Source organism: Haemaphysalis longicornis, unplaced genomic scaffold, assembly GCF_048455015.1.
Source record: "Haemaphysalis longicornis isolate Haplotype H1 unplaced genomic scaffold, Haemaphysalis longicornis Haplotype H1 scaffold_5, whole genome shotgun sequence".
NCBI lineage: Eukaryota > Metazoa > Arthropoda > Arachnida > Ixodida > Ixodidae > Haemaphysalis > Haemaphysalis longicornis.
Window position 1 is genome coordinate 58,163,513 of NW_027526385.1, and position 24,746 is coordinate 58,188,258.

A 24,746-nucleotide genomic window follows, 5' to 3' on the forward strand; every position below is an offset into this window, starting at 1 on the left:
TTCACCTGCCAGTTCTTTTCGAGCCTTGCATCTTTTCCTGTTTCTCCGTTCATACACTTTCAGTGCCATGTCCGCTATCTTGGAAGCCTTGTAAGCTTCTTGAGATAGTTTGTACTTGTCTTACTGGCATACTGGAGGCCAAAGAGGCAGCAGCCCCTTCGGAAATTTTTGAGGAGGACAGGAAAGAATGGGATGGACTAAGGGCCATATTCAGAATCCCTCCTTCACTCCATTTGCTCCCTCCACTCGGCTCAGGGGAGGATTCCGCAATGCTTGTGCACAGAGAAAAGCGATTTCAAGGATTTCCTCTACTGGAGGTTCGAGTGGACGAGGAACTTTACCAGCTTTGTGCGTCATCAAACAAGGAGTGCTGATATTTTTCTTTTGCAAGCTGTGCACTGAGCTTTTTTTGCTCTTTAATATATCAATTCACCCCTGTCTGAGAAAATCCTGTTTTTAGCGGGATGGCCTAGTAATTGAGCTTTTGTTAGGGCTTTCTCTGTCACTGTTCTTATTTGAATTAGGTGGCTACCCTCCGGCATTTTGCAATGTCTCTGAAGGCAACCAAAAAATGTTTTGATCCCTTGTTTACACTTTGTTTTCATTCATTACTTTTTTCTCTTCATGTTTTCCCTCCCCTTCTGAGAGGGAATCCTCCCCTCCCCCCTGAAATGAAATCCAGTGTATGCCAATGCTATATCCTAGTCCATTTTGTTACGACGGCTGCACTTCGAGGGGCCGTGGCGTTACGGTGGCTAGCGGCGTCGTCCCCATTCCCGCTTCCCACACTAAGACACCCCGGACTAGCGCTTGAGCGAGATGCTGATTCCGTCGTCGGAAACGCGATAGGCCTTTACAACGAAAGTAAAGGCATGGTGTGGCCGCCATATCCGTAAATCTGGCCCACAATCCTCGGACGTCTGAAACAAATAAATGCTATCTCCAGTAAATTAGACATATACAGTACACGCATCGAGTACTGTAACAGATAAGCAGTCACCAACTCGCTCACGCCGTATAGAGCAGTTGCCTTTATTCGAGCTCGACGAAGATTTTCCATTTGTCGTCTGCAAAGATTCTACTACTGCGCGCGCACTGCGCCATAAACCGGCGCAGGCAGGGATTTAGTTTCGATTTTAATGCCGGCATTTCCCAGATAATATTTTACGAACAATAGAACAAAACGCAAATGCCGGGATATTAACGAAAAATAAAAACGACGCTATTAGTTATAATTAAATTTAACTTGTGCCGGATATGACCGGTTGAAAACGTCGCAAGTTCGGCCACATTGAAAAAGAAAATGGCGGCCTCCATGTTGTTTCGCTTTTGCTAGTTTTGCAGCAGACTGAGCGTCGGCTGTTGCGAGTGAAACACGCGACGCCGCCGTGGGGATCAAATAACAGTCGCATGTGGTTCATCGCTGTCGAGCAGAAGCAACTTTGCGACCGCGACGCGCGCTACAACGACGAACGAACCCGACGATCGAGCGAAGCGAACTGTCGCGAACGCTGCGCAGTTTCGAGGACAGCAACCAGCGAAGTTTCGCGCGTCGTTTTCGACGAGGAGCATGCAGCGACTGGCATCAAGTTTGAGGCGGGGCATAGCCCTGTTCCGTGAGCGTCCGCTTCTGGCGAACATGGTGTCGTACCCGACGCTCTACGTATGCGCGGAGTTCTCGCAGCAGACGATCCTCATGAGGTTGGACGAGTCGCGCAAGAACTACGATTGGAAGACGATGGTGCGGTACGCGATATTCGCCACCACCGCGTCGGCCCCATTCCTCCACTACTGGTACCGGTACCTGGATCGCGTCATTCCTGCCAAGGGAACCAAGGAAGCCATTCAGAAGTCCCTCACAGACCAAGCCGTGTCTTCGACCATTCTATTGGCCATATTTTACACATGTGAGTCTGAACTGGAATTTTGTTACTCATTATGTAAATAATATATGTTTTATGAATTGCAGCTTATTAAGTCGTCCACATGCTTAGCTAGGGCAGCAGATTTGGTTGACCGTATATCTCGAAAATTCTGGCGCAGAATGGGACCGAAGTGGCTTATAAGAAACAGTTAGTTGTATAATAATAATAATACTTTATTTGTACTCATGGTGGGTGGAACCAGGCGTACAGGGCCGCAAAAGGCAGAATTGCCCATACCAGTCAGGCTTGCGTGTTTCCCTTTGGCTTTACAGCTTTAGCTTTTCCTACCAACGCACGAGGAAGCGAGCAGCGCGTAATCTTTAATGAGGGGCTCGTTTAAAATACGCTGAAAAAAAAGGCAGCAGCTGAGAATTCGAACTAACTCGTCATTTTCTCGCGTGAAAACGTACCGCTGTCCACATTGAATTGAAACGAAAGAAAAAAAATGCTTTCCTGGTGGGACGTCGATTACGCATGTTCGGGTCCCACGTTTTTCCCCACGTACTTGTTTTCTTCAATTTTCTATTCTATTTCCACACGCGAAAAATGACGAGCTGATGTTACACTATCTTAACTGGTATTCCTAAATTAAGCGGAGCTTTAAGGTATGTGAACTACCAAAATTTTATGCGCAAGTTGTACACTACAAAATTTAGTAGATTTCCGCAGCCTATCAACTCCTGAGATTCTGACGGACTTGAGCGAGATGACCGCGTAAATCAGACAATATATGTTTAATTACAGTGAAACCTCGTTAAACCGTGCCTGACGGTGATGCGAAGAAAGTACGTGCTAACCGGCACTACGCTTTATCCGAATGCATTCGGTTAAAGGGATACCGAGTCGAGTATTCCGCTTAACTGCGTATAAAAAGCAACTACGGCGTATGCGGGTACGGTTAAACGTGGTTCCACTGTACAATCGGTTTTTAGCAAATATGTTTTTATTTTATGCGTGTTCGACATGTGAATGTATCTCTTTAACCGATTTGTAATCACATCTCTTGCCCCTGAAGTACTGTACATTCGGTAACTGCGATTTCAACTTTATCTGACATATCTGAAATACACCGAAACATACTCTTTAAATTTTACGAACACGTTGGAGACGAAAGGCTTAGACTTCAGAACGCCGCGCAGCAGTTTTATTCAAATCCCGTTCGGGCGAGGCAGGATAAGGTTGTTATAGACAAGCGTTTTGCCGACTGTACTTGCATACTCTGTGTAAGGTAAAATGTCGTGGTGGTTATTTCCTTTTGCAGTTAGTTTCTGGGGAGGAAACAGTGTCGATATGCGCCTAATTAACGCGTCTCCCTACGGAACACTACAAGGGAATAGCAAAGCGCCTTGGAACACCGGGCAGGAGGAGCGTAAGGCCTAACTATCATCATCATCATCAGGAGGCAGCTGGATCAACAAAGGTGGAACCAAAGGTGACCTTGAAAGTTAGGCGGCAGGTATTTTTGTATAGTGCGCGCTCGAAAAAGCGGCTGGGCGTATACGAAGCTCGTGATTTTGCACCGAATACAAACCAGCTCAGAGTTATTTGGCGAAATTTTTACGCACCGCGTTTCGCCGAATTAAAGAAAAAAATATTGCATTTACCCCGCTGTCTAAACAACTTGGACGTGATTTGCAGTTTTACAAAATCAATGCCAGTCCTTGACGTATATTACCAGTTTCAGTTTGAAATGCAGGTGGCTTGCAGAATTTTCCTTGAAGCAGGCTAGAATTAAACAACCGTTCACGTCGATTTGTTTTTCAGTAAAACGGGGCAGCATCTATATTTCCTGATTTTCGTTGTGAATACTCATGTCGCGTAGCGAGGCAATCGCAACGTCCATTTGTTTTTCAGTATGAAATACACAGCGATTAATTACTGAATTTATCCGCGAATATTTGTCACATAGCTATGGTATATTCCACGTCGATCTGTTTTTTTTATTATGAAATTCACAGCAATTTATTACTGATTTTGGCTATTCGTGCAATTTCGTCGATTTGTTTTTCAGTATAAAAAGCACACCCATTGATTCCTGATTTTCGCCATGGATATCCTTGTCATATGTAGCTATAGGGAAAGGTGCAGGTCGATTTTTTTTTTCAGTATAAAAAATACAGCAATTCATTGTTGATTTTCGCCATGGAGCTATTCATGCGTACTGGTTTCCACCGACATGTGAGTGTTTTTCTGAACATCCCCCCCCCCCCCCCCCTCCAAAAAAAAAAGTTCAAAAGTAAAACTGCAACGTTTGTAAATGTGTCTGTTAATTTTCTCGAGTTAGTAAGTACCCAGATTTTTTTTAACCTTGGATGTTACACTGCAGGCTTCGGTTTGAAGAGGGTATGATTGTGCGCTTTTTCCTCGAGAGTCGTTAAATAATCTTTTTTTTTTTTTTTGGCACTTGCCAAAACACGTCATTCCAGTCGCGGCGACTGACGCCTGTTCACCTATATACACGAGTGACGGTCACATCCGGCCGTTATTTATCTGGTAGAATAAATGATTCCATCCTGTAAAAGCGCGAAATGAGCGAGTTTTTTTCTGTAGCCTTTTTGTTTCGATGCCTTTTCTTTTTGCCACGGCGGGGTGGAGCAAAGGTGTTCCATTTGTTGATTTGAGTCACAGATACACCTTATATATAGTGCACCCTTTTTTTTTGGTTGAAAAATAGAAGAAAAAGAAGCTCTGAATCCAACAAAATATTGAATATTTTGGTGGGCATACTTTTGATGCCTTTTTATTAGGCTACGTAATCCGGAGCTCACGCGTGTAAGAATTTTTCTCATCTCAGTCAATAAAATTGTAGCTTCCCCGTCAGCTCTGTGCGTTCGCTGCACGGCATACCACTCTGTAAAACGGTACCTTCTGGACTTCGACTCCAAACGGAAAGCGTCAAGCGGTAAATTTCGAACATGCACGAGAGCTGACGCAGGGGGCTGCCAGTTCTTTTTTTTTTTTTTTTTCGCCACATCTTGACATTTCCTTGTTCCCAACACCTCGCGAAGTTTAGCGCCAGAAAGATGCTTCCAACGTCACACGTGGAAAAAAACCAGTGTGTATTAAACCGTCTTTCAAAATACAGCAAAAAAGTTGTTTACATAGTTCGGTATGTGGCGAAGTCCTACACAACGAAACTCGTGAAATTCAGTGCTGCGCAATTTCCTGTATACGTGCAAAGCTGCGCTGTGAAATGGAATCACTGAGAGCGCAGACGTCTGATGGTTTCTTTCTTGTGTGTGCGAAGGAGTAACAAAATGACTTCGGAATGCGAGGACACAAGCACATTTGGTTGCGCAGCACGGCCTACCAGAATCGAGTGACTGACTGCATGGTGACGGCGGACACGGGAAGATATTTTTTCGTGCTCCGTTTATACAACTGATGGGTATACGCGCAACGGCCCATGCGCGCTTGCAGCGTTTGCGGGCACATGCACGCGCACAAGAGAGAGCGCAAACGCGCCCGCTTTCGAGAGAGAGAGAGAGAGAGAGAGTGAGAGAGAGAGAACTGGAGGCATTGGAATGGGGCACCGAGGTCTTCATCCTCTTGGAAGGCCCTTTCTCTTTCCAGTCAGGAAAGGCCGGCCCCCTCCTGGCGGCAGGCCGGCCGCTGGCTGGCCGGTCGGCACTTTAGAGGTCGTATCAATGATTAGCCTCCCAGACGCCGGCCGCACCACGACGATAAAGCGCAGCCGGCAGTCGCCGGCGGAGATCGCGGACGGCTGGAGATCCGTGTACGCTACTCCGCCAGTGCTCGTCGCTCCGTAGTCTGTGCCGCTCTCTCGCGACTGTCGAATTGCATTGTATCGTTGTCCAAGGCATCTATCTGCGTCAGGTTGCTGCATATAACGTCCGGTGGTCGTCGCACGGTGAAGTCGTCGTCTCTGCAATTCGCACAGCTTTGCGAGCGCCTCTCTCTCAGAATCATTGGCTCTTTCGACGTGTGCCAGCTGCGTCAATATATACGAACCGTATCTGTGTCGGTCGCGCCGCCAACCGCGCATCTGTAGGCTGCACTTCCGCTGTACGCATTGTTTCGACCCAGACCGGCGCCGTCCTTTTCGAGGAGCTTCGTAGATACTTCGTGTAGCGCGTGTTTTGTGATCTTCTCGTGGGTGCACGGATTGTGGTTTGTAAAAACTGACGGAACCAGGATCGCCAGCGAGATGGACCTCGGATTTGAAGAGCGCGGCAGGCTACAACTTTGACGACGAAAGCCCTCAAGCAGCACGTGTGTCCAAACCAACGTTTTGTGAACGCTGGCTGTAGGTATAATGCAGACTTGAGGCCGCGTATGCCGCATAACGTTCACGCGTGCCGTTGACTGCCGCCGACGTGAATGTCACCTCAAATTAAACGTTGTGTAGATCTCGAATACGGGTCACCTCCGCAACAGTGAACTCTCCTCCCACGTGTCGTGTGTCGTGACAAGTGACAGCGTATTGACAGCTATCTAACTGTCCGCGAAACGTCTATGTGGACCTGTGCAGAGAGTTGCTCAAGAGGCTTTGACGCGCTCTCACAGCACATTCAAAACAGCCGCTGATATCTCTTCACTCCTCACCCTCCGGTGATTATCCCGTTAAAATTGCGGGTTCTTCCGGGGCGACGTTCTAGAGCCAGAAATATCCATTCGCGAGCAACGTCCGAGTTGCAATATGCAGCGTGCAATCATCAACGTCCGGACACTCTTCAAGAGCCGGCCCCTGTTGGCCAACGTGGTGTCGTTCGGCTCCATGTACGTGTGCGCCGAAGTCGCCCAGCAGACGATTCTGCAGAAGCTGGACCCTACGGTGCGCGAGTACGACTGGCCGCTGGTCGGCCGGTACGCGGTGATCGGCACCGGTATCTACGCGCCGGCGCTCTTCTACTGGTACCGGTACCTGGACCGCGTCCTGCCGGGCAAACTGGTGGCCGTCGCGGTGAGGAAAGCGCTCATCGACCAGGTCCTCGCATCTTCCACCCTCCTGGTGGCCTTCTACACGGGTGAGAGCTGAGCTCCTGGCGCGTCGGCGCACGCGTCGTTATAACGAAATCGCTTTATTCGAAATATCGCTTTATGCGAAGTTTTCCATGGCCCCAACTGCAGTGCGGGGAGGGCAAATTATACCCGCTTTCAACAAAATACCGCTTATAACGAAGTCAGTTTCATGTCCCGACGACGTGGTTATAACGAGCGCCTGTTTAATTTAATTTCCGCTGATTTTGGAACGTATATATCTAACTGAACTACGAAATAAGAAATCAGGCGAAGTATTTGCGGTTGGGTGCGGACTGAATTTGAAAGCACTTACAAGTATAGCGAACAATGGCTCGGATCTGTCAGTGGCGAGAAAAGTACATAATAGATGCATGCCTCCTGTATGCATCTAGGGGACAAGGACCCCATGCCGTTACAGTGAGTAATCGAGCGAAAAAAGTCGTGCAACACATGTGGCGTGCATTAGTCGATATAGCGCTGTCTAAAGAACAGGCTTACGCGGGAGACAAGCTCATGCTAAAAGGAATATATATGTTCAACTGAGCGGCACGCGTGATGAGCACAGACATCGTTAGAACACCACTAGAGTATACAAGACGAGAAAAGGCGACCATGAAGACAAAATACAAGTTTGGTTCATTAAAAGGGCTTCATTGTCGCGATAACAATGCCAATTAAAAGGCAAATGCCGCGCTTGTTTAGAAAGCATATATAGCTGAACCGCGAAATAAGAAATCAGAGTTTGGATGTGAACCGCATTTGGATAGCGACTCGAAGTAACGAGATCTGTCGCGGACGAAGATATATATTTAAAAAAAAACAGTAATCAAGCTAAACAGACGTGAGAAAAATGAGGTATGGGTCACAGGGGGCGGCAACAGACTGGCAGTGGGATTATAAGATATATACAAAAACTGAGCGGCGTACTTGAACGTTGATCAAATAGGGAACATCAGTTTCAGATACTATATATAGCCCGGTGCTATCACTGTTTGTTTGACTGCAGGAGGGTTCCTGTGTGCTTATTTATGACTTCTCTGCTGTCAGTACAGAGGAATCAAGTTTTGAGCCTAGATCGGGCTTCAGTTTTGAAGCGAACCTGCTCGGTTTCTATGCAGAGTTCACCGGACGGTGTTCTGTCGCGGATATAGAAGTAAAAAGCGTGATTTAACCCTTTCTGTCCCGGTGATTCCAAATGGAATCACATTGCTGTAGTCACTCTAGTACATAGAGAACAAAACCAAAACTGCTGGTTTTTGGGAGGAATTGTCCTTCAAGGATGAGTTTTGCGATGTACATCACCATTGTAGCGTTTTAGCGGAGCCGGACGCTACAAAGAAGATAAAGCTTCAGTGAACATGAAAGTATGATGAGAAGGCTAAAAAAACCAGTGGTCTTAGTTATATTCCTAGGTTTTCAAATCTGTAAATATTTGCACTGTGGAGCTCATCTTTTGCTTGTAGGCTCATGGGGTCATAAAATTTAGGAAAACAGGGAAAACGTTTTTTTCCGCTCAAAATAACATTTTTAATTGCCAGATGTCTTCAATTATTGGCCTCATTAAGAAATCAGTAATTACTTGCACTACCACCTCTATTTTTAGTTTATGGGCTTAGGGAAGCTGTAGAATTTAGTAGAACACAGAGAAACCATTTTTGTGCTTGATAAAAAACGTCGGGACTGAAAGGGTTTTGCGAGAATGTAATCTGTAATTGAACTCCGGCTAGTAACATGGACACAAAGCGAACATAAAAGTGTTATCAAAAGCCTTGAAACACGGCGCAATATCGACACGAACACGAGAAGAAATTCAGTCTCTTATACATTTCTTCTCGATGATCGCGCCGGTATTGAGCTGTGTTTCAGGATGTTCAGGAACCAGCTATTCCAACTAGCCCAGTTGTCGATCCTTCGATCAGAAACTTGTGGCATGCTAACGTGACAACGTGACTCTGCTTGCACTGGCAGATGTCGACGTTCTACACGAAAGAAAGAAAAGAAGATTGAATCAGGGCTTCGGTTTCGCAAACGGGCCCAGTTTTGCAAGCGGTAAGGGAGGGAAGCTTGCCTCAAAGCCAGAGCGGCGACGTCAGCGGTTGCGGCGAGCTCCTTCAGCATATTCCTTTGAAGGCGTGATTTGTCGTTCCCTCGAGTGCGCCGTCCCGGCTGTGTCGAATGTGGCAACCACTGTCTATTCCCGCTCTCGTAGGCAGGCCCAGGGTATTGGTATAGAGCTGATGCTTGTGGCATTTGATGTGCCATCTTTGGGCCTTCCGCGCGTAGGAGGTCTTCGTATCTTCTTAGTTCACCGTATGCGAAGAATGAGAAAATTATCAACTGTAACAATTGTCGAATACTAATGTGGAACGTCTCTCTTTTGACACAGACTAAAAACTGACACCGACCACGAGTTTTATAAATCAAGTTTATAAAACGAGTGTTCTTGAAACGAGCGTTTTTTTTTTTTTTTAGTTTTTAAACAGGGGTGGAACAGCTGGTACATGGGTTTGGAAGCAGTCCTGGGAGCAGGCAAAAATGCCTTTTGTAGCAGGCTACGAGCAGTCAGGAAGCCCTTTTGTAGCAGGCTTTGAGCCGCCAGAAAGGCAATTTGGAGCAGATGTTACACTATTCCACAGCATTATGGTGCCTTCTATATCTCCCTACAGGCCGCTGTGCAAGTCCCCCGCCAATTACGTTTTATCTATCGCTATTTTAGGCGTTCTACCACGCACTAGAACCTACTCTGAACCAGGAACGCAGTTCTTGTACTATATTTGGAGGTTTACAAAATGCGGAGTTTTTCTACCTTCGGCCCCAGCGAGCGCACCGCGTTGTTACCGTTCAAATGCCATGGCTTACGCGCAGAGTCGAAAGAGATCAGATAACCGCCGTTGCTTCGTGTCAGGCAAACGGCAGTGTTTATGCGTACACAGGGCGGCATTCCGGAAAACAAGGTGTTTGCTTGCAGTTTTTTTCTATAGAACAGCTGTGTCTTCGCCTGTCACCAGGTTGCGAGAGTCGACGAGCTTAGGCCGTAGACTACTACGTAACTAGAGCGTGTTAGAAGGCATGATTAATGTTGGACCATCCTCTCTGACCAAAGTTAACCCCAAAGTTCACAGGCGAAAATGTGTAATCACCTCACAACAACAGCAAACCGAATTAACAAGCGAGGGCAAAGCATCCAAGACCCTGTTTGTTCGATACATGCAGCTACGGAAATAATCAATTTCAATTTAATTCAATTTATTTATTTTTCACCAAATCAATACACCAGGTGAAAAATGGTGAAAAAATGGCGACCGAAAAAAAAAACTGCAATAAAGCAGCTTGACAGAGCTCCGGCCACCGTCAATAATAATAATAATAATAATAATAATAATAACAATAATAATAATAATAATAACAATAATAATAATAATAATAATAATAATAATAATAATAATAATAATAATAATAATATTAATCTTTATTTCAAAGCACTGAATACATATTCGGGCCAAGCCAAAAAAAGGCTTGTGGGGCCGTGCCCGGCAGTTGCTGCCCATTACGGACACCGCAATACAAATATTGTCGTCTTAAAAAAAAAAAAGGAAAAGGAAATAATGAAAAAAGTAAAAAGCAGGTACAAAAGAAAAAAAAGAGTCTGGGAATAAAACAAGCACCAGAAAATACATTCAAGAGCTTCCACCATTCAACATTCAACCACGTAACACAAAAACGGCGTCTCTAACTTGAGCACGAGAGGTATGCAGGAAAACAGTTCGGAGGGAAGGGAGTTGAGGATAGAAGGGACATAGAAAGTGCGCAGCCGCTCACCATATTTAGTGCGAACCCTCGGCACAACAAAGCGATCTCGTAAGCGGAGGTCACGTTGCGGCGCATGGAGGAAAGAATCCTCCATGTTGCGGCGTGTACAATATACGGTGTTCGTGGGACCAAATATTGCGGGCAGCAAAGCTAGGATCGCCAAAAATGGGTGACTAAATTGATGTGCACCTCCAATAAACTGCAATTATGCATGCGAATATTATTCTACCTGTTCGTGATGAGACACAAAAACAGTTTACTTTTGGTCATTTTCCATTGATTGTGGCGCAGCGGCCGGTCAACATCAGCGAACGAAACCGTGCAAATGCAAAGAGTATGCTTAATTTGTGTCTTGCGTTTCCCCGACCAGACGGGCTTCCGTCCAACGCTTGATTTCAACGTTGATGATGATGATGATTTCTATTGGTTTCCCCTTTGTATCGGGGTGATGACATGTCATCTGACCAAAAAGGACTAATATACCTATGTTTTACACTTTTGGTTCAATACTAGCGCTGCTTTAGGGCAGGCACAAAAAGCTTATTAGGCACAAAATACTTTTTTTTTTCCTGTTACAGGTGGTAACTGTCCTAGGCAATATTCCCCTCTCTGCTTTTCGTCCACCAGCATTCTAATCTTCTTTTCGTCCCCTCGACAGCCTTGAAGTTAACTTCCTCTGTGATACCCTTAAATCCTAGGGCATGGAGGAAAGAAAAGGTTAGGAGAGGCCCTGACGTCACATTTGTGAAGCCGAGTCCCGCCATGACTTGAGCCCATGGAGCCCAGCACTCTATCCCATCATCCTTTGCTGTCTCCGGTTTGATTTGACTAACATGGCGTCGCCCTGCCCTCCCGCTTCGAAGCGAAAACAGCTTCGTCGCTAATTCCTCGGTGCGATGTCATCTTCTAAGCTGTTGATTTCGCCTTCAATTTGCTCCTTCTAACCGTCACCCAAAGTTTCAATCAAGAAACGGCCTTCGTTTTTGAGATATCAGGACGATTTTTCAGCTCTTAAGCCTGGCAAAGTAGCTTTTGTCGTCGTCATAGCAACAGGCAGGCGGGATGGCGAACGCAGACGCCTCCGACGGCAGTGTTTTCAAACTGGCCTAATTTAAAAACGTTTGTCGTAGCGACTGCGCTGGTTTGCAAGCGTAGCGAGGCAGCCACATACCAAGCGCCTTAAAAATTTGTCCATTCTATTCGCCAAAATTTGGCCGCCGCAGTTGTAAACAAGTAAGCAACATTGTCTATGGGCTCAAGAAAATTCACGTGACTTCCTCCACACTTTTCGCAATGCATTGGGGTGCTAGGGGCCTCTCCTGAGTATTCTTTTCCTAGGGCTTCTGAAAGCCCAATATTCCCTTCATGTAGATTTGGATGGATACCCTCGCATTCTAACACGTCTCTCTAGCAACCCGAGCCTCGGCATGAAGTTCCAAAGCCTAGACGACCTGTGTAGTTGGTAAAAAAAAAAAAATCCCTGAAGTCTCGTGCGAACGGTGGTTCTAGTATTTCGCCTCACTCAGGAATAGGCGGCCGAACAGAAAAATTCGAGCTGCAGGTAGTCAGCTGGAACTTCCGCAGGTAGGAATTCGTCAAAATCTGCTGAGAAGCATCGCAATGCACCAATTTCTTACCGACATGGCGATGGCACCGCTCGGAAATTACTTCGGCGTCACTTCTCGTACGACGCAACACTCCTGTACTGTTCTGTGATGCGCAGAGATCCACCGCGCTACAGTGTAACCGCGCCCGCCATGGCGTTTACGACATTTGTCGGCTCGTTTCAGTCTCTCTTCGGCCGCATTATCCGCAGTTGCTTTACTGTGCACTACTGACGTCACAAATGCCTTGAGTCTTCCTTGCGATGACGTTCGTAGGACCTGTTGCGCAACTGTGTTGGCGTTACGGAAAGGTGTATACGGACAGAGAGGTGCACACATGCGTTTATGATGGAAGTGGACATCATCGCCGTGGTTATCGTTTTGCATCAACGGCTTCGCTGGCTTAGCTTTAGTGTTAACTGTCCTTACAATAAAGTTGACTTGCTCAGCTCCCGAGGACGGATGGACCACGACGTCGACGTGCAGTGTTCTGGGCATTTCATCCGCTTTTCATATTCATAGACTGAACCATAATGTTTTTTCAAAATTCAGATATAGAAGCATTACACAGGGACATTCTCGAACATCCTCAACACCAGGTGACCTTAGCCGAGTTTGGCGTTGCCAGTGGCCTCGATCGTGATTTAGTGGGCGTCTACCTCCCTCCCTACTCCCCCTCCAGCGACCATCGGTCCTCTCCTTCGTAATAAAAGAATTGATCATCATGCAGCGGCCATGGTTCTAGAAACCCATTCAGATATAGTCTTCGCTGTATGTTCCCGGCGTACACAGTCGGAAAGAAAGGTGCTAGAAATATATGCGAGTGGGGATCGGCATTGCTAAGGTGGCATCTTTTGTTGAGGGAAAGAATGGCGTGCACTTGAAATTGTTCCCCTGTGGCATCTTGTTTCCGTTTACACGGTGCTCTTTAGCGCGCTGTTTCAGCAGAGTTATAGCAGAGGCGAGAACAGGCCCCGTACGGTACCTGGAAGGTGGCCGGCGCTACTGCGCATGTGCACGGGCGCAAAAACTGGTTGTGCGAATGCGTAGACGTACCGGGTACCGTATTGACACCGGTTCTCCGCTCTGCTTTAACTCTCTCGTGTATTGAAGGCTGATGAACCGTTGTTGATATTAGCTGGAAATGAACTAACACTGTAGAGTGGGAATGTCAGGCTGTACGCCAAATGAGGCAGAGATAATTGGAAGGACGAGAAAGGGGTGGAGTGCATTTGGCAGGAATTCTCAGATAATGAATGGCATCCTACCATTGTCCCTGAAGAAGAAAGTGTATGACAGCTGCATCTTGCCGGTACTCACATGCGGGGCAGAAACGTGGAGGCTTACTAAGAGCGTTCAACTTAAATTGAGAACGACTCAGCGAGCAATGGAACGGAAGATGATAGGTGTAACATTGAGGGACAAGAAGAGAGCGGAGTGGGTCAGGGAACAAACGCGTGTCAAGGACTTATTAGTGGAAATTAAGAAGAAGAAGAAATGGACGTGGGACGGGTGTAATGCGAAGGCAAGATAGCCGTTGGTCATTCAGGGTAACAGAGTGGACCCCTAGAGAAGGGAAGCGTGGCAGGGGCGGCAGAAAGTTAGATGGGCAAATGAGATCAAGAAGTTTGCGTGGATAAATTGGCCGCAGTTAGCACAGGACCGGGATAATTGGAGATTAATGGGAGAGGCCATTGCTCTGCAGTGGGCGTAGATAGGATGATGATGATGATGATGATGATGATGATGATGATGATAGACAAATGTTTCCGCTGAAGCCATAGAGTTTCTCAAAATTAAGCTAGTGAGAAACTCTATGGCTGAAGCCACGCGTTAGAAACTCGCTGCAGCAAGGCTGAAATCGCTGCCAGATCACGGCAGCGCTTGTTCATTTAGCTGCAATGGAATGGAAGCTAGCGAAGGACTAAAAAAATGGCAACAGCCTCGCCGGTGGGGTTCGGCGATCTATCACGCTGTGGTATAGATTTAACGCGTCGTCATACCAACTGAAAAAAAAAAGCTGCTTAAAACTGTATCTATTTTTACAATGTCGAAAGTAACATGTCATTTTGCTGCCGCCTTCATTGTGTTGATTTGATTGATTGTGGGGTTTAACGCGCCGACGCAACGCAGGCGACGAGGCGCGCCGTAGTGGAGGGCTCCGGATTAATTTTGACCACCTGGGGATCTTTATCGTGCGCCGAAATCTCGCACACACGGGCGTTTTTGCTTTTCGCCTCCATCAGAAAAGCGGCCGCCGCGGCCGGGAATTGTGTTCCTTTCGCGCTAGCCTAAAAATAAAATTACCGTCGTGCGACATGTGCGCGTCTAAACTGTGAACGACAGTAGCGCGTATGCACGTAGTTTTATTTCGCTTTTTTTATTTTTTACGCAGAAAGCTGTATATAAAAATCTGTGTCGGATTTCTCGGTAGCGTGGCGTGTGTAAACGGATTGCGGCAACCAAAGGAAAACCAAACAAAAAATATTGGCTGACGCGAATGTTGATTTAAGAGAGGTACACATGCGCGGCGACAAAATCCGGTGTACAGCGCAGGTAACCGCACCGGCAACCGCTGCCAACTGCTGCTTGCTACGAGCCTATGACTCGAGACACATGCTGCGCGAGGCGCTGCGCGCAGACCCCGCTTGCCCCCCCCCCCCCCCCCCTTTCTTCTCTCCCTTTACATACACGCACTTTCCAGCATGCAATGTCATCAGTGGCGTTTCCGCGCCCCGTATTGTCATTGGCTGCTTGAACTCCGGGAGTTCACCGGCATTCAACCCAGTCCGGGGGCTGCAGCTTGCTGGTGACTGCAGCGTAAAAATAGAAATAGCCAACGAGCATAAACATGCTGGTATAGCACTAGGGAACACATACCTAACAAAAAGGAACAATGAACAACAGGTATCTTATTTCTCTGCTTAAATGTGAAATAAATATGGTGAGCTCACTGAATTCTAATTGAAATTTATGAATAATATACCTCTTTTGCGTTTTGAAAACTTGAAGGATTAAAGCGTCTAAGTTACCGAAGAATGGGACATTAGGGTGGGAGCACTCTGTGTGCTCTGTCCGTTCCGTGCGTACCGTCAGTACCGGGACCGTACTGCGTCTGCGCGCGCGGCGACGACGACACACCTCACCGTTGCGCGGCCATGGCGAGGGCCGGCCCGCGGAACTAATCCACCCTACCGGAACGAATGTGCGAGTGCCTAGTCCGGTCCCAGTCAACACGGAACAAACGGAACGGACGGAACAGACGGAATGCCAAAACTCTCTATTGGCGCCATCGGCCTGGGACTCCACGGAGCGGCGAAACGAAGCGTCGCTATATATCGTCTGCCAACTGCATTTTGAGGCGCGTTGAGAAAAAAAAAAAAAGTTAACATTACGACATGTGTTTTTCGTCCTTGAAGGAAGTATGAAGCTGTACCGCAGACGTCCCTGAATTCATTTGCATGTGTGATTTCTACAACTTCAATATGGAGCTTCGCTCAATATGCGTGGTGGAGGGAAATTTGGCACGATGGTAGAAATGACACAAGTGATGAAATCAGCCGTTTTTTTTTCATTTCCTAACATCGCTGAGAGCCGCCAATAATGGCATAAGGGGAAGAGGCTGAGTCTTTGTCAAAGTTAAGAAAAAAGCGACTGTTGTTTATTGCAAGTTTATCGCCATAGTTGCTTCATAGTTATAACAATGTATGTATGTATGTATGTATGTATGTATGTATGTATGTATGTATGTATGTATGTATGTATGTATGTATGTGTGTGTGTGTACGTATGTATGTACGTACGTATGCATGTATGTATGTGTGTATGTGCGCGTAAAAAGGAAGACACAAGAAGAACTGAAAATGTGGCAGTTTGGCAGTCCATAAAATTTACACCGAAAAGATCTAATTTTGGGGTAAAAGAACATGCTGCTGATAAAAAATAAAAAAAAATATCTGCGTGTTTTTTGATAAACTTCTGGAATGAAAATGTAGATACCTAGACGCATTATGCGGGAAATATCTTGTCATTCTTCGTATCTGTCACAGTATGTGCTTTCCAGGGGTGACGCGCGTGGAGTTTTGTACCTCAATATATAGTTGCATGAGGCTCCGTGGTGTATGTCTTATTGTGTGTATTGTGCGTAATAACTTCATCGTGTTTGGGCTTTTTTTTTTTTTTTTTTTCAGCGATGAGCGTCATGGAAGGCAAGGAGGACATCTTCGCCGAGCTGAAGGCCAAGTTCGTGCCCACGTACAAAGTACGTATACGCCGACGACTGCCTCAAATGAATGCGCTGACCAGAGGTATCCCTCGCAAACATACCTGTACAGTCACTGTACCTGTACCACGAAGGCTGTTTGGGTACAGGCAATGCAGGCGCGTGTCAACGGCAGGGGTGTAGTAACGAGCCGAATGACTGTTATAGGGGAATTTCTTCATTTCAGTCTCTTTTTCGTGCTGTGGCACCGTACACGCTTTTAAGAGCTTTCGTCAGTATTTGTCAGCTGCAGTAGCTGCTGTGAAGTGAAATCGTCGGCGGCACATCTGTCGTTTCGCGCTAAATCTATCCGAGCAGGTTGCCTAAGCACATCTGGCACGAGCCCCGGGTCAGAGCCAGTATACAGCAGAAGCAACCCTTCGGTGCTTTTCAGGTCACCCGATTTGCATTGAGAGCAGTAGGGCTCTTCGTTTCCCCTATCATCCGCTCCCGCCCGCCATCTTGGAATCCTCATTGATGCGGGAAAGGCTTGCAGTAATCCAACCGCCGCGCCTGGCACGAGCCGAGCGAAACCGTCAAGAGGCGCGAGTTTTTAGGTGTGCCCAGGGGCGGAATTTTGGGTTGTGTCCGTTTCGAACATGTCCATTTCGCGTCAATTTCAATCGTGACGTAATTGCACTTGCAAGGTCTCTGAGCTATGCCAAGCACAGAAACCGAAAGCCCTGGGGAGGCGCACAAGCAGGGCTGGTGCTTCACTCTAGCGGACATGAAATGACAAAATTGAGAATTCCCCCCGGGGGGATTGCAAGTTACTCACGTTCACGAAAGGAAACGCTAACATAATTCGAAATACGATAGTCTTTCTTGGGCTACTTAAACGTTTTGGTCTGTCTGTGACTCGATTCAGCCACCCGGCTAAAGTGAAACGGAAGCTGTGCCATAGTCTTATACACCCACTGCGAAATCTAAACGTCTAAGTCTGGTGTCAGTGTTTATACTTGTCAACATTGTTGAACAAGAACACGACATCACGCAAATATAAGGCAGAAAATCAATGCAAAAGTTATATTTGCGGTGTTTCTTTATTTGAAAAAATGCTTGGATGCTTGGCTTTTGCTATATCAAACGAAATACTACATCAACTGCAGAAAACCGTCGCATGCTGTTGCCCGCGCTACTATGGCTCCTGTCGGCATTTAATAAAAAAATCAAACGGCAACAGCTACGAAAGGTTCCACTAAGTAGGTTCCACATCCTGCTTGGAGCGCTCGTGGATTAGTGCAACGTCGTTCTATAAACGTTGTAGTAGGATACCTCGATTCACGCGGGTCTCAGTGCCCTTAGTTCGCCAATTTTATCAGTGGACCGTATTAGTTGTACATTTTCTGGTTGTGTGCGTCGGCTGTACCGCGCGCGCCTTTGTAGTTGCCTGGTCACGCCTTGTGTTTTTCCTGGTTTACTTCCTCTCATTTTCTCCTTTAATATGTACCGCTGTTCTTTCTTTCCCTTTCATTTCCCGTATCCCCTCCCCCCTGAGTGGGGTAGCCAACCGGACAGTATCCTGATTAACCTCCCTGCCTTTCCTGTACTATTCCTTCCTTCCTTCCTTCCTTCCTTCCTTCCTTCTGCCGTACGGCAGCGCTGGAGTCGAGGCACCCAACTTGAAGCAGTGGAACGCGGCAAATTTAAATTGAATTGAGCAAACCTCTAGCGTGTTATCTTGGGAGGGACGAGACGGGCGAGGAACAGCATGAGAGGTGAGCAAGAAAGACAAGGGAGGCATTTACTTGGCAGTAGAGTCACTAAATAAGGTGACACTACTTGGCAGGAGCCGCCAGTCGACTATCGTCTTACGTCGACATTTGCTACGAAAGAGACAGATACGCGGCCATTTTTTTTTTGTTTTACAATCAGCTCCGTAGTGTCCCCTCTCGTGAAGTTGGCTTCCCCTCATTATGAGTACGCTTGCAGTGAAGCACCCTTTACAGTTTTTTTTTCAACGCACGCGCCTCGCGATCAGATCTGCCGAAGCTATAGCGACCGGATCCGAACAGTGAGTACAACATGACTGAAGGCTCTCGCCCTTGTTTTTTTCTTTCCCCCTTTGCAGCTGAGTTGCTGTTTCTGGATTCCAGCGCAGTGTGTCAACTTCTTTCTCGTGCCTCCGCACCTGCGCGTCGTCACGGTGGGCCTCTGCTCGTTTGCCTGGGTCAACATCCTCTGCGTCATGAAGCGAATGGTGAGCCTCAAGTGGCGGCAAATATACATACTGTGTACATATAGGGTGTGCTCCATGGGTAGCTTTGGAGTGCACGCGAGATGCAAAGGGGAAGCTCGCATGGTGGCGCAACAGAGGTAACACACACACAGCTCACTAATCCCTAGCACGTAGTCATCATCCCGCCACCACCAGCATCTTCATCATCATCAGCCTATTTCTGTCCACCCCAGAACAAGGGACTCTTCCATCTTCCTCAAGGTCATGAAGATTGAAACCTTAAGTCAACTGAGCAATATGGACATGCAGTGGTAGACGTGTCATAAAAAAATCGGACGCATATCTGCTTGCTTGGCTGCAAATGTCGTCTAAAGACGATAGTCTTTTGCCGCCACTGCCACTTTACTGCCTCTCGTCTCTTCCCCGCTCACCTCCCATACTCCTAGCTGTCTCGGTACACCCATTGGAATTTTGCGGAGTCCAAATTTGCCGCGTTTGCACGGCGGGTGCGCCGCGCCATCTGTTGGGACTGCGTGCTCGAGCCACGAACGCGAGCCTTGGGAGCCAGGCTTTCCCGGATTTTGTCGTTGTAAACATGGTTTTCAACGCGTATTGTAACAGCGGAGCTGTAGTGCAAGCCGTAAGTTCGCCGTTGCAGGAAAAAATACCAAGAAAATGTGCAGCGCTCGTGATCACGTGCCTCGCGGCGACCGCCGAGTTTCAAAAAAAAAAAAAAAATTCAGCGCTTGAGCGCATGTAAAAAACATCCCAGCACTAATGCTAACGATAAAAAGACGACACCCTGCTGCATTCTCTAGAATCCATTATGGACAATTGGAGAGATCTACGAGTGTGCCACTCCTTCCCGAGACGACTTGCAGGATCCGTCACCTCTGCCTCGAGTCGCTAATACTGGTGGAAGTGTACAATGTTGAGGATGACTGTGCATCCACCACTCGCCGTGAAGAAGACGACGACCTCTTCCGATGCATATGATTGATTGATTGTAGGGTTTAACGCGCCGACGCAACGCAGGCGATGAGGCGCGCCGTAGTGGAGGGCCCCGGATTAATTTTGGCCACCTGGGTATCTTTAACGCGCGCCGAAATCTCGTACACACGGGCGTTTTTGCTTTTCGCCTCCATCAGAAAAGCGGCCGCCGCGGCCGGGAATCGAACCCGCTTCCGATGCATATGACGATGATGACTATAGTACTGCAACTATGCAAATGAACAATGATACTGAAACTTAATTGCGTGTCCGGCAATGCTCATTTACAACAGCTTCGCCATTCAAGTCTTGCGCGTGAGTGCAAGCTTTCCGGAATTTTTTAGGGGCAAAGCCCCTTAGGAGCTCGGGCTGTCGGCGTGTCCTGTCGTAGTCGTCGTTTCATGTAGTCGCGATTCTAAAACACCGGGACACTCGTTTTCCAACGCCTTGGGATGTAGCGCAACACATACTAAAAGAACACACCAGGACACTCGTTTTCCAACACCTCGTGCCAGAACGTTTCATCTCCGTGGGCAAAAATGCGTACGGAAGAATACACCAGGATGCTCGTTTTGCAACGCCTCGCTCTAGAACGCTTCGTGCTTCGAAGCCACGAGACTTTTACAGCAAAGTTGTGTACCTCTACGCCCCCAACGGTTTCATCTTTGTGGGCAAAAACGCCAAGGTGCCAAAAATACACTTATACACTACATTGCTTCGCCCTTCTCCAGATTTCACGTTATGGATGGCCCGTCTTTTTTTTTAATTTGCTCTCAGAAAAGTCCGGCACACATGTGCTTTTAATTAAAAGAACACTCAAACACCAGTGATGCATTGATGTTCTTCCTCAAATAAGCCTGATAATATTTTTTGTCGAACAATGTTGACAAGTAAGGAGCGTATTTCTAGATTTATTAGATTAGAAATGTTTTGCCCGTGTAAACAACTCGCTAAAGAATTCTTTCAACTTTGGCTGGGAGGCTGGATGGGGCCCCGTACATACAGACAGACCAAAGCTTCATGTTTGAGTAGCCCCCCCAAAATAACCGTCGTCTTCACAAGGCACACAGAGACTGGAAATCTTAGATTAGGGGTCCAATGCTGCTTCCAGCATTCAAATATTGGCATAGCATTACCGGACATTGAGTAGAGCCACTGCATCCCAATTGCTATTTTGCGAGGGAAGTTACGATGGGAGCGATAAGCAGTGTCAAGACGCTTCCCGCTTGCTTCAAGAAAGTCACCTTTATTTATTTTCCACGCAGACTGTCAAGACACACAAGGAGGACGCCTAAAAGATGTCTGAAAAACGTCTTAAGGAGGTAAAGTTCCTCGTTGGTTCCGTGTCACAACTACTGCCGTTGGCTGGCCAACCAAGAACATACGTGACTCCATCGCTTGCAGGAGGAATTGCTCAGAGGACGGTCTTTCTGCACGGTAGAGCTCCGAGACCACCTTCCTTCTTTGCCTCTAGTCGACAATGACCGCCATTCGAAAGCCTTCCACAGAGTGCACTTTTTTTTTACCTGCATTGCTGTATTATTGTTAACGTGGAACTTTTACGCAGACAAGTGCTAGCAGATATTTTTTATTTTTATTGTTATGAACGTTACGGTTCTTAGTGCACCAGTGCAATCACTATAAGCTATTGGACTTGCTGCTCAAGTGAAAAGGCTGCGTTATGTGAAGGGCTTGGCATATTCTGATGCCTTCCCAGCACTGTTGTCGTATGCTTAGCAATTAACTAGTTTAAACTGTATTTACACGTCTTCATCTGAACGCGATAGTTTTGAATTTATAAATCTATAAACGCCACATTAGAAGTGCCTTGATAAGATACTGTTACCAGGACAATTTTTTCTCTTTGTACGTTTCGCATGCTTCAGATTAATGGCCTGAACATTGGCTCTTGCCCTTAATACATGTGGTCCACACACCCAAACGAGAGTTCCGCTATGGCTCCATGCATTTTATTCTGCATGTGTGTTCCCTTTCAAAAGCCCGAAGCCATGTGTGTGTGTAGCACGTGACATTGACATTGTGCTCATTCATAGCGACTCAGGCTCAACTGAAAAATGTTTTTTCTTAGGTTTATTTTCCACTTTCGAGGAATTTCTTTTGTATTCACATTGTTTTGCCGGTGTTGAGTTAAAACATTCCTGATTAGTTTCATAAATGCAGTGTTTCCAAGCCTGCATGCAGCGTGACGTGTTTGCCAAGGCATCGTCAATTTTCTATCTGTCTGTGGAAGGATTCTCTTTGCGTCAATTTAATCATTATGGTAAGTTTTAGTGCATTTTCTGAAGTTTATATGCTATATGATGCATACAGTGCAATAACTCCAATTCTCTGAGCCCAACAAAATATGTAAACACATTAAGTGCAAATTCGCCTGTTTTTGATACTTCAACCCAACCCCAAATTTTGCAGACTTTGACCTTTGTTATGATTGTGCAGATACAATCGAGTCTACAAAACAGTGCTCTCACCCAGGAAATACTTAACAAACACTGGCCGTGACACTTTAATTACATGCGACACTGTGTTAGTGTTCTCTTAGTGCCTTTTTGCAGCAGCAAAGTATACGGGAATCTTGTCAAGGTCCCAAGGTCCCATGGTGGTCCAAGTTTGTATAGCCCTTATAAGACGGTGTGTGGGGTGATACCTGAAATGCCAGTGCTAACGCGCTTGGAAACAGTCATTTAATCCGGAGAGCAGGATCTCCACCTGATAACATACTTGAGCTTTGTGTGTAGAAACTGTCTGTGAACAAGCTTTAGAAATCCTTGCTGCCTGCCTTTCAAAATGTCTGCACACCTGCTTGAGTGCCTCAATTGCTGTGCTCAAGTGCTTCTCGCTCATATAGTGCCTTTCAGAGATTTTCGCCTTGCCTTTAGAAAGTCTGTACAACTGCACTTTATGCGCTGCGAATGCGAGCTGTCCAATGGGACTCCGCTGTATTTCACCTGGTTTATACATGCTTTCGCACCAAGGCAGTGTTAATAGACACGTAGATAGTATATGAAGAACTAAGGAGAGAACTTGTGGCAGTATTTATCGCAGAGAATTTGCAGTCTAGACAATCTACTTAACTTTTATGGACATTTTTCTAGAAAGTCAAACTTTTACTGCTAGTACAGCGGCTATGTCTTGCGTGCCTTCTTTTTTGCAAATAAAAGTGCAATGAATGAACAGTACTTGCCGTGCTGAGGTTGTGTAACTTGCATGAAACCACTGTGGTTCCTAACGCGGATTTTTTTGTAAGGTTTATGTTCACAACTGTTCTATTAAAGCAAGGCTAGTTGCTGTAAAAAAAAAAAAAAAAACTTGTGTCACGATAAGTGACCTGCCTGATTATAGCCGGAGATGCTTATTGTTATGTGTGCCAGACTGAAAGAGATTTGCTTAAACCTTTCGGAAGTTTTTGTTGTGCACTAAAGTATGCCTTGAAAAAAAGTATCTCAAATAGCCTTTGTAATGGGTGTTGATGAATCAAACAGTTGCTTGATTTCTTGTGCGATTACACACGGAAAACTTTGCCTTTCAAGTTGATGAAAGGCCTGGGCAAAGATTGTTCAATATAGACTGTGTCCCGGTCACTGCAGAGACCAAACGACAACTATATTTTAGAAATCAAATTCTCATGGCTCCAACCAGTGTTCTGTTTGGTGCACATTGGGTTGGCTTGATTATCCATATACTAGAAATTTTATAGACATTAGGGGTAATGATTTAGAAATGGGTATTTTAGAGGCTCCATTTTTGCTGTGCTGGCAAAACTGGCCCATTCGAGGACAGCGCAAAATGTAGGCTAGAACAGGGGCTGTATGTGTGAGCAAGGCAGATGTGAAAAAAGGACAAAGATGCTTCTAACATTACCAAAAATAAGCCAGTAAAAGAAATGCATCCACAGGAATGGGGAATTTTGATGTGTTCCAAGGCAAATTCGACAGCACCATGTTTTATGTGTCACGTAGATATCTCTTGATATCTTACGATAGAAGGGTAAGCAGGGCAGCTTACGGGTTGCAAGAAGTTCAAATGCTGAACCTGTTCAAAGTGTTGACGTTTGCTAGACTACACTTTGCTTTGATGTAAAACGTTGAATAGAGAGCTAGCACTGCCTGTTTAAACGTGCTATAATGTTCATATACATATAACCCTGTTTTCCTGGCATATGCTCGCTCCATTTTGCAGAGCTTTGAGAGCCTGAGAGCCAATAAAAAAAAGTTTTCTTTTCTCACAGTGTTGTCTGCTTTGTTCCAGTGCAGTTGAAAGTGCATTTTGGTGGTCTGCACCGAGTGACCGCTCGCTGCTCTTGTTGCCTGTGCTGTCATCCCTGCGTGAATGCGGAGGAAACACTGGGGCCATCTTAGTGCACCGTCCGAACATTGCCGCAGAAATGCGAGATGTAGAGACAAGTAGCTAGTGGTGCAGAAGTGCTGCTGTGCTGGCTGTACTATCGACTGCCCAGCCAGTTTGAGTTGCTCACATCTCCCAGTAGTAGCATACATACACCGTATTACCACTACTTGCATATCAAACAAAAATATCAGGCATACTAGTAGATTGAGCTGAAAATTGCTCTTTTGCACTGTAAAAAAAAAAAAATGAAGGAAGCTTACACTAACGCACAAGACTTGAGGGTAGCGAAGCTGTACGCAACCTTCACGAAGATTACAGTGGTTTAAACGATTGCAGCAGGTTTGCTTCTTCTTTGCTGCAACAACCACCTTTACTTCAAGACTGTTGCTGTAAGTGTGAGCTTCCTTCATTTTTTTGGAAGTGATAATCATTGGACGTCAGACAAGGAGACACAATCTCTCCAATGTTATTCACAGCATGTTTGCCAGAAGTATTCAGGAAATTCGATTGGGAACAGGTGAGAGTAAGGGTTAATGGATAAAACCTCAGTAACCTCAGATTTGCTGATGACGTTTCCTTGCTAAGTAACTCATGGGACGAATTGCAAAGCATGCTTTCCGCACTGGACA

At 46.3% G+C, this 24,746-nt stretch overlaps 1 protein-coding gene across 2 annotated transcripts; it reads left to right on the top strand.

The window, feature by feature from the left end:
* The first annotated feature begins 1,276 nt into the window (after window positions 1–1,276).
* LOC144138270 (mpv17-like protein) lies at window positions 1,277–23,995 on the top strand. 2 transcript variants are annotated; one of them, XM_077670459.1, is made up of 4 exons: window positions 1,277–1,907; window positions 16,513–16,583; window positions 18,655–18,783; window positions 21,018–23,995. In XM_077670459.1, the coding sequence occupies exons 1-4, from the start codon at window positions 1,571–1,573 to the stop codon at window positions 21,045–21,047; spliced, it is 567 nt and encodes a 188-aa protein (XP_077526585.1). In that variant the 5' UTR covers window positions 1,277–1,570; the 3' UTR covers window positions 21,048–23,995. The 2 variants fall into 2 exon arrangements, with proteins under 2 accessions (XP_077526585.1, XP_077526586.1); XM_077670460.1 differs by lacking the exon at window positions 1,277–1,907 and adding an exon at window positions 5,485–6,913.
* The last annotated feature ends 751 nt before the right edge of the window (window positions 23,996–24,746 follow it).

Coding starts and splice junctions, on each gene's coding strand:
- LOC144138270 (XM_077670459.1), top strand. CDS start 1,571: ATGCAGCGACTGGCATCAAGTTTGAGGCGGGGCATAGCCCTGTTCCGT. Junction 16,584..18,654: donor AGTTCGTGCCCACGTACAAA/GTACGTATACGC, acceptor CCCCCTTTGCAG/CTGAGTTGCTGTTTCTGGAT. Junction 18,784..21,017: donor TCTGCGTCATGAAGCGAATG/GTGAGCCTCAAG, acceptor TTTTCCACGCAG/ACTGTCAAGACACACAAGGA.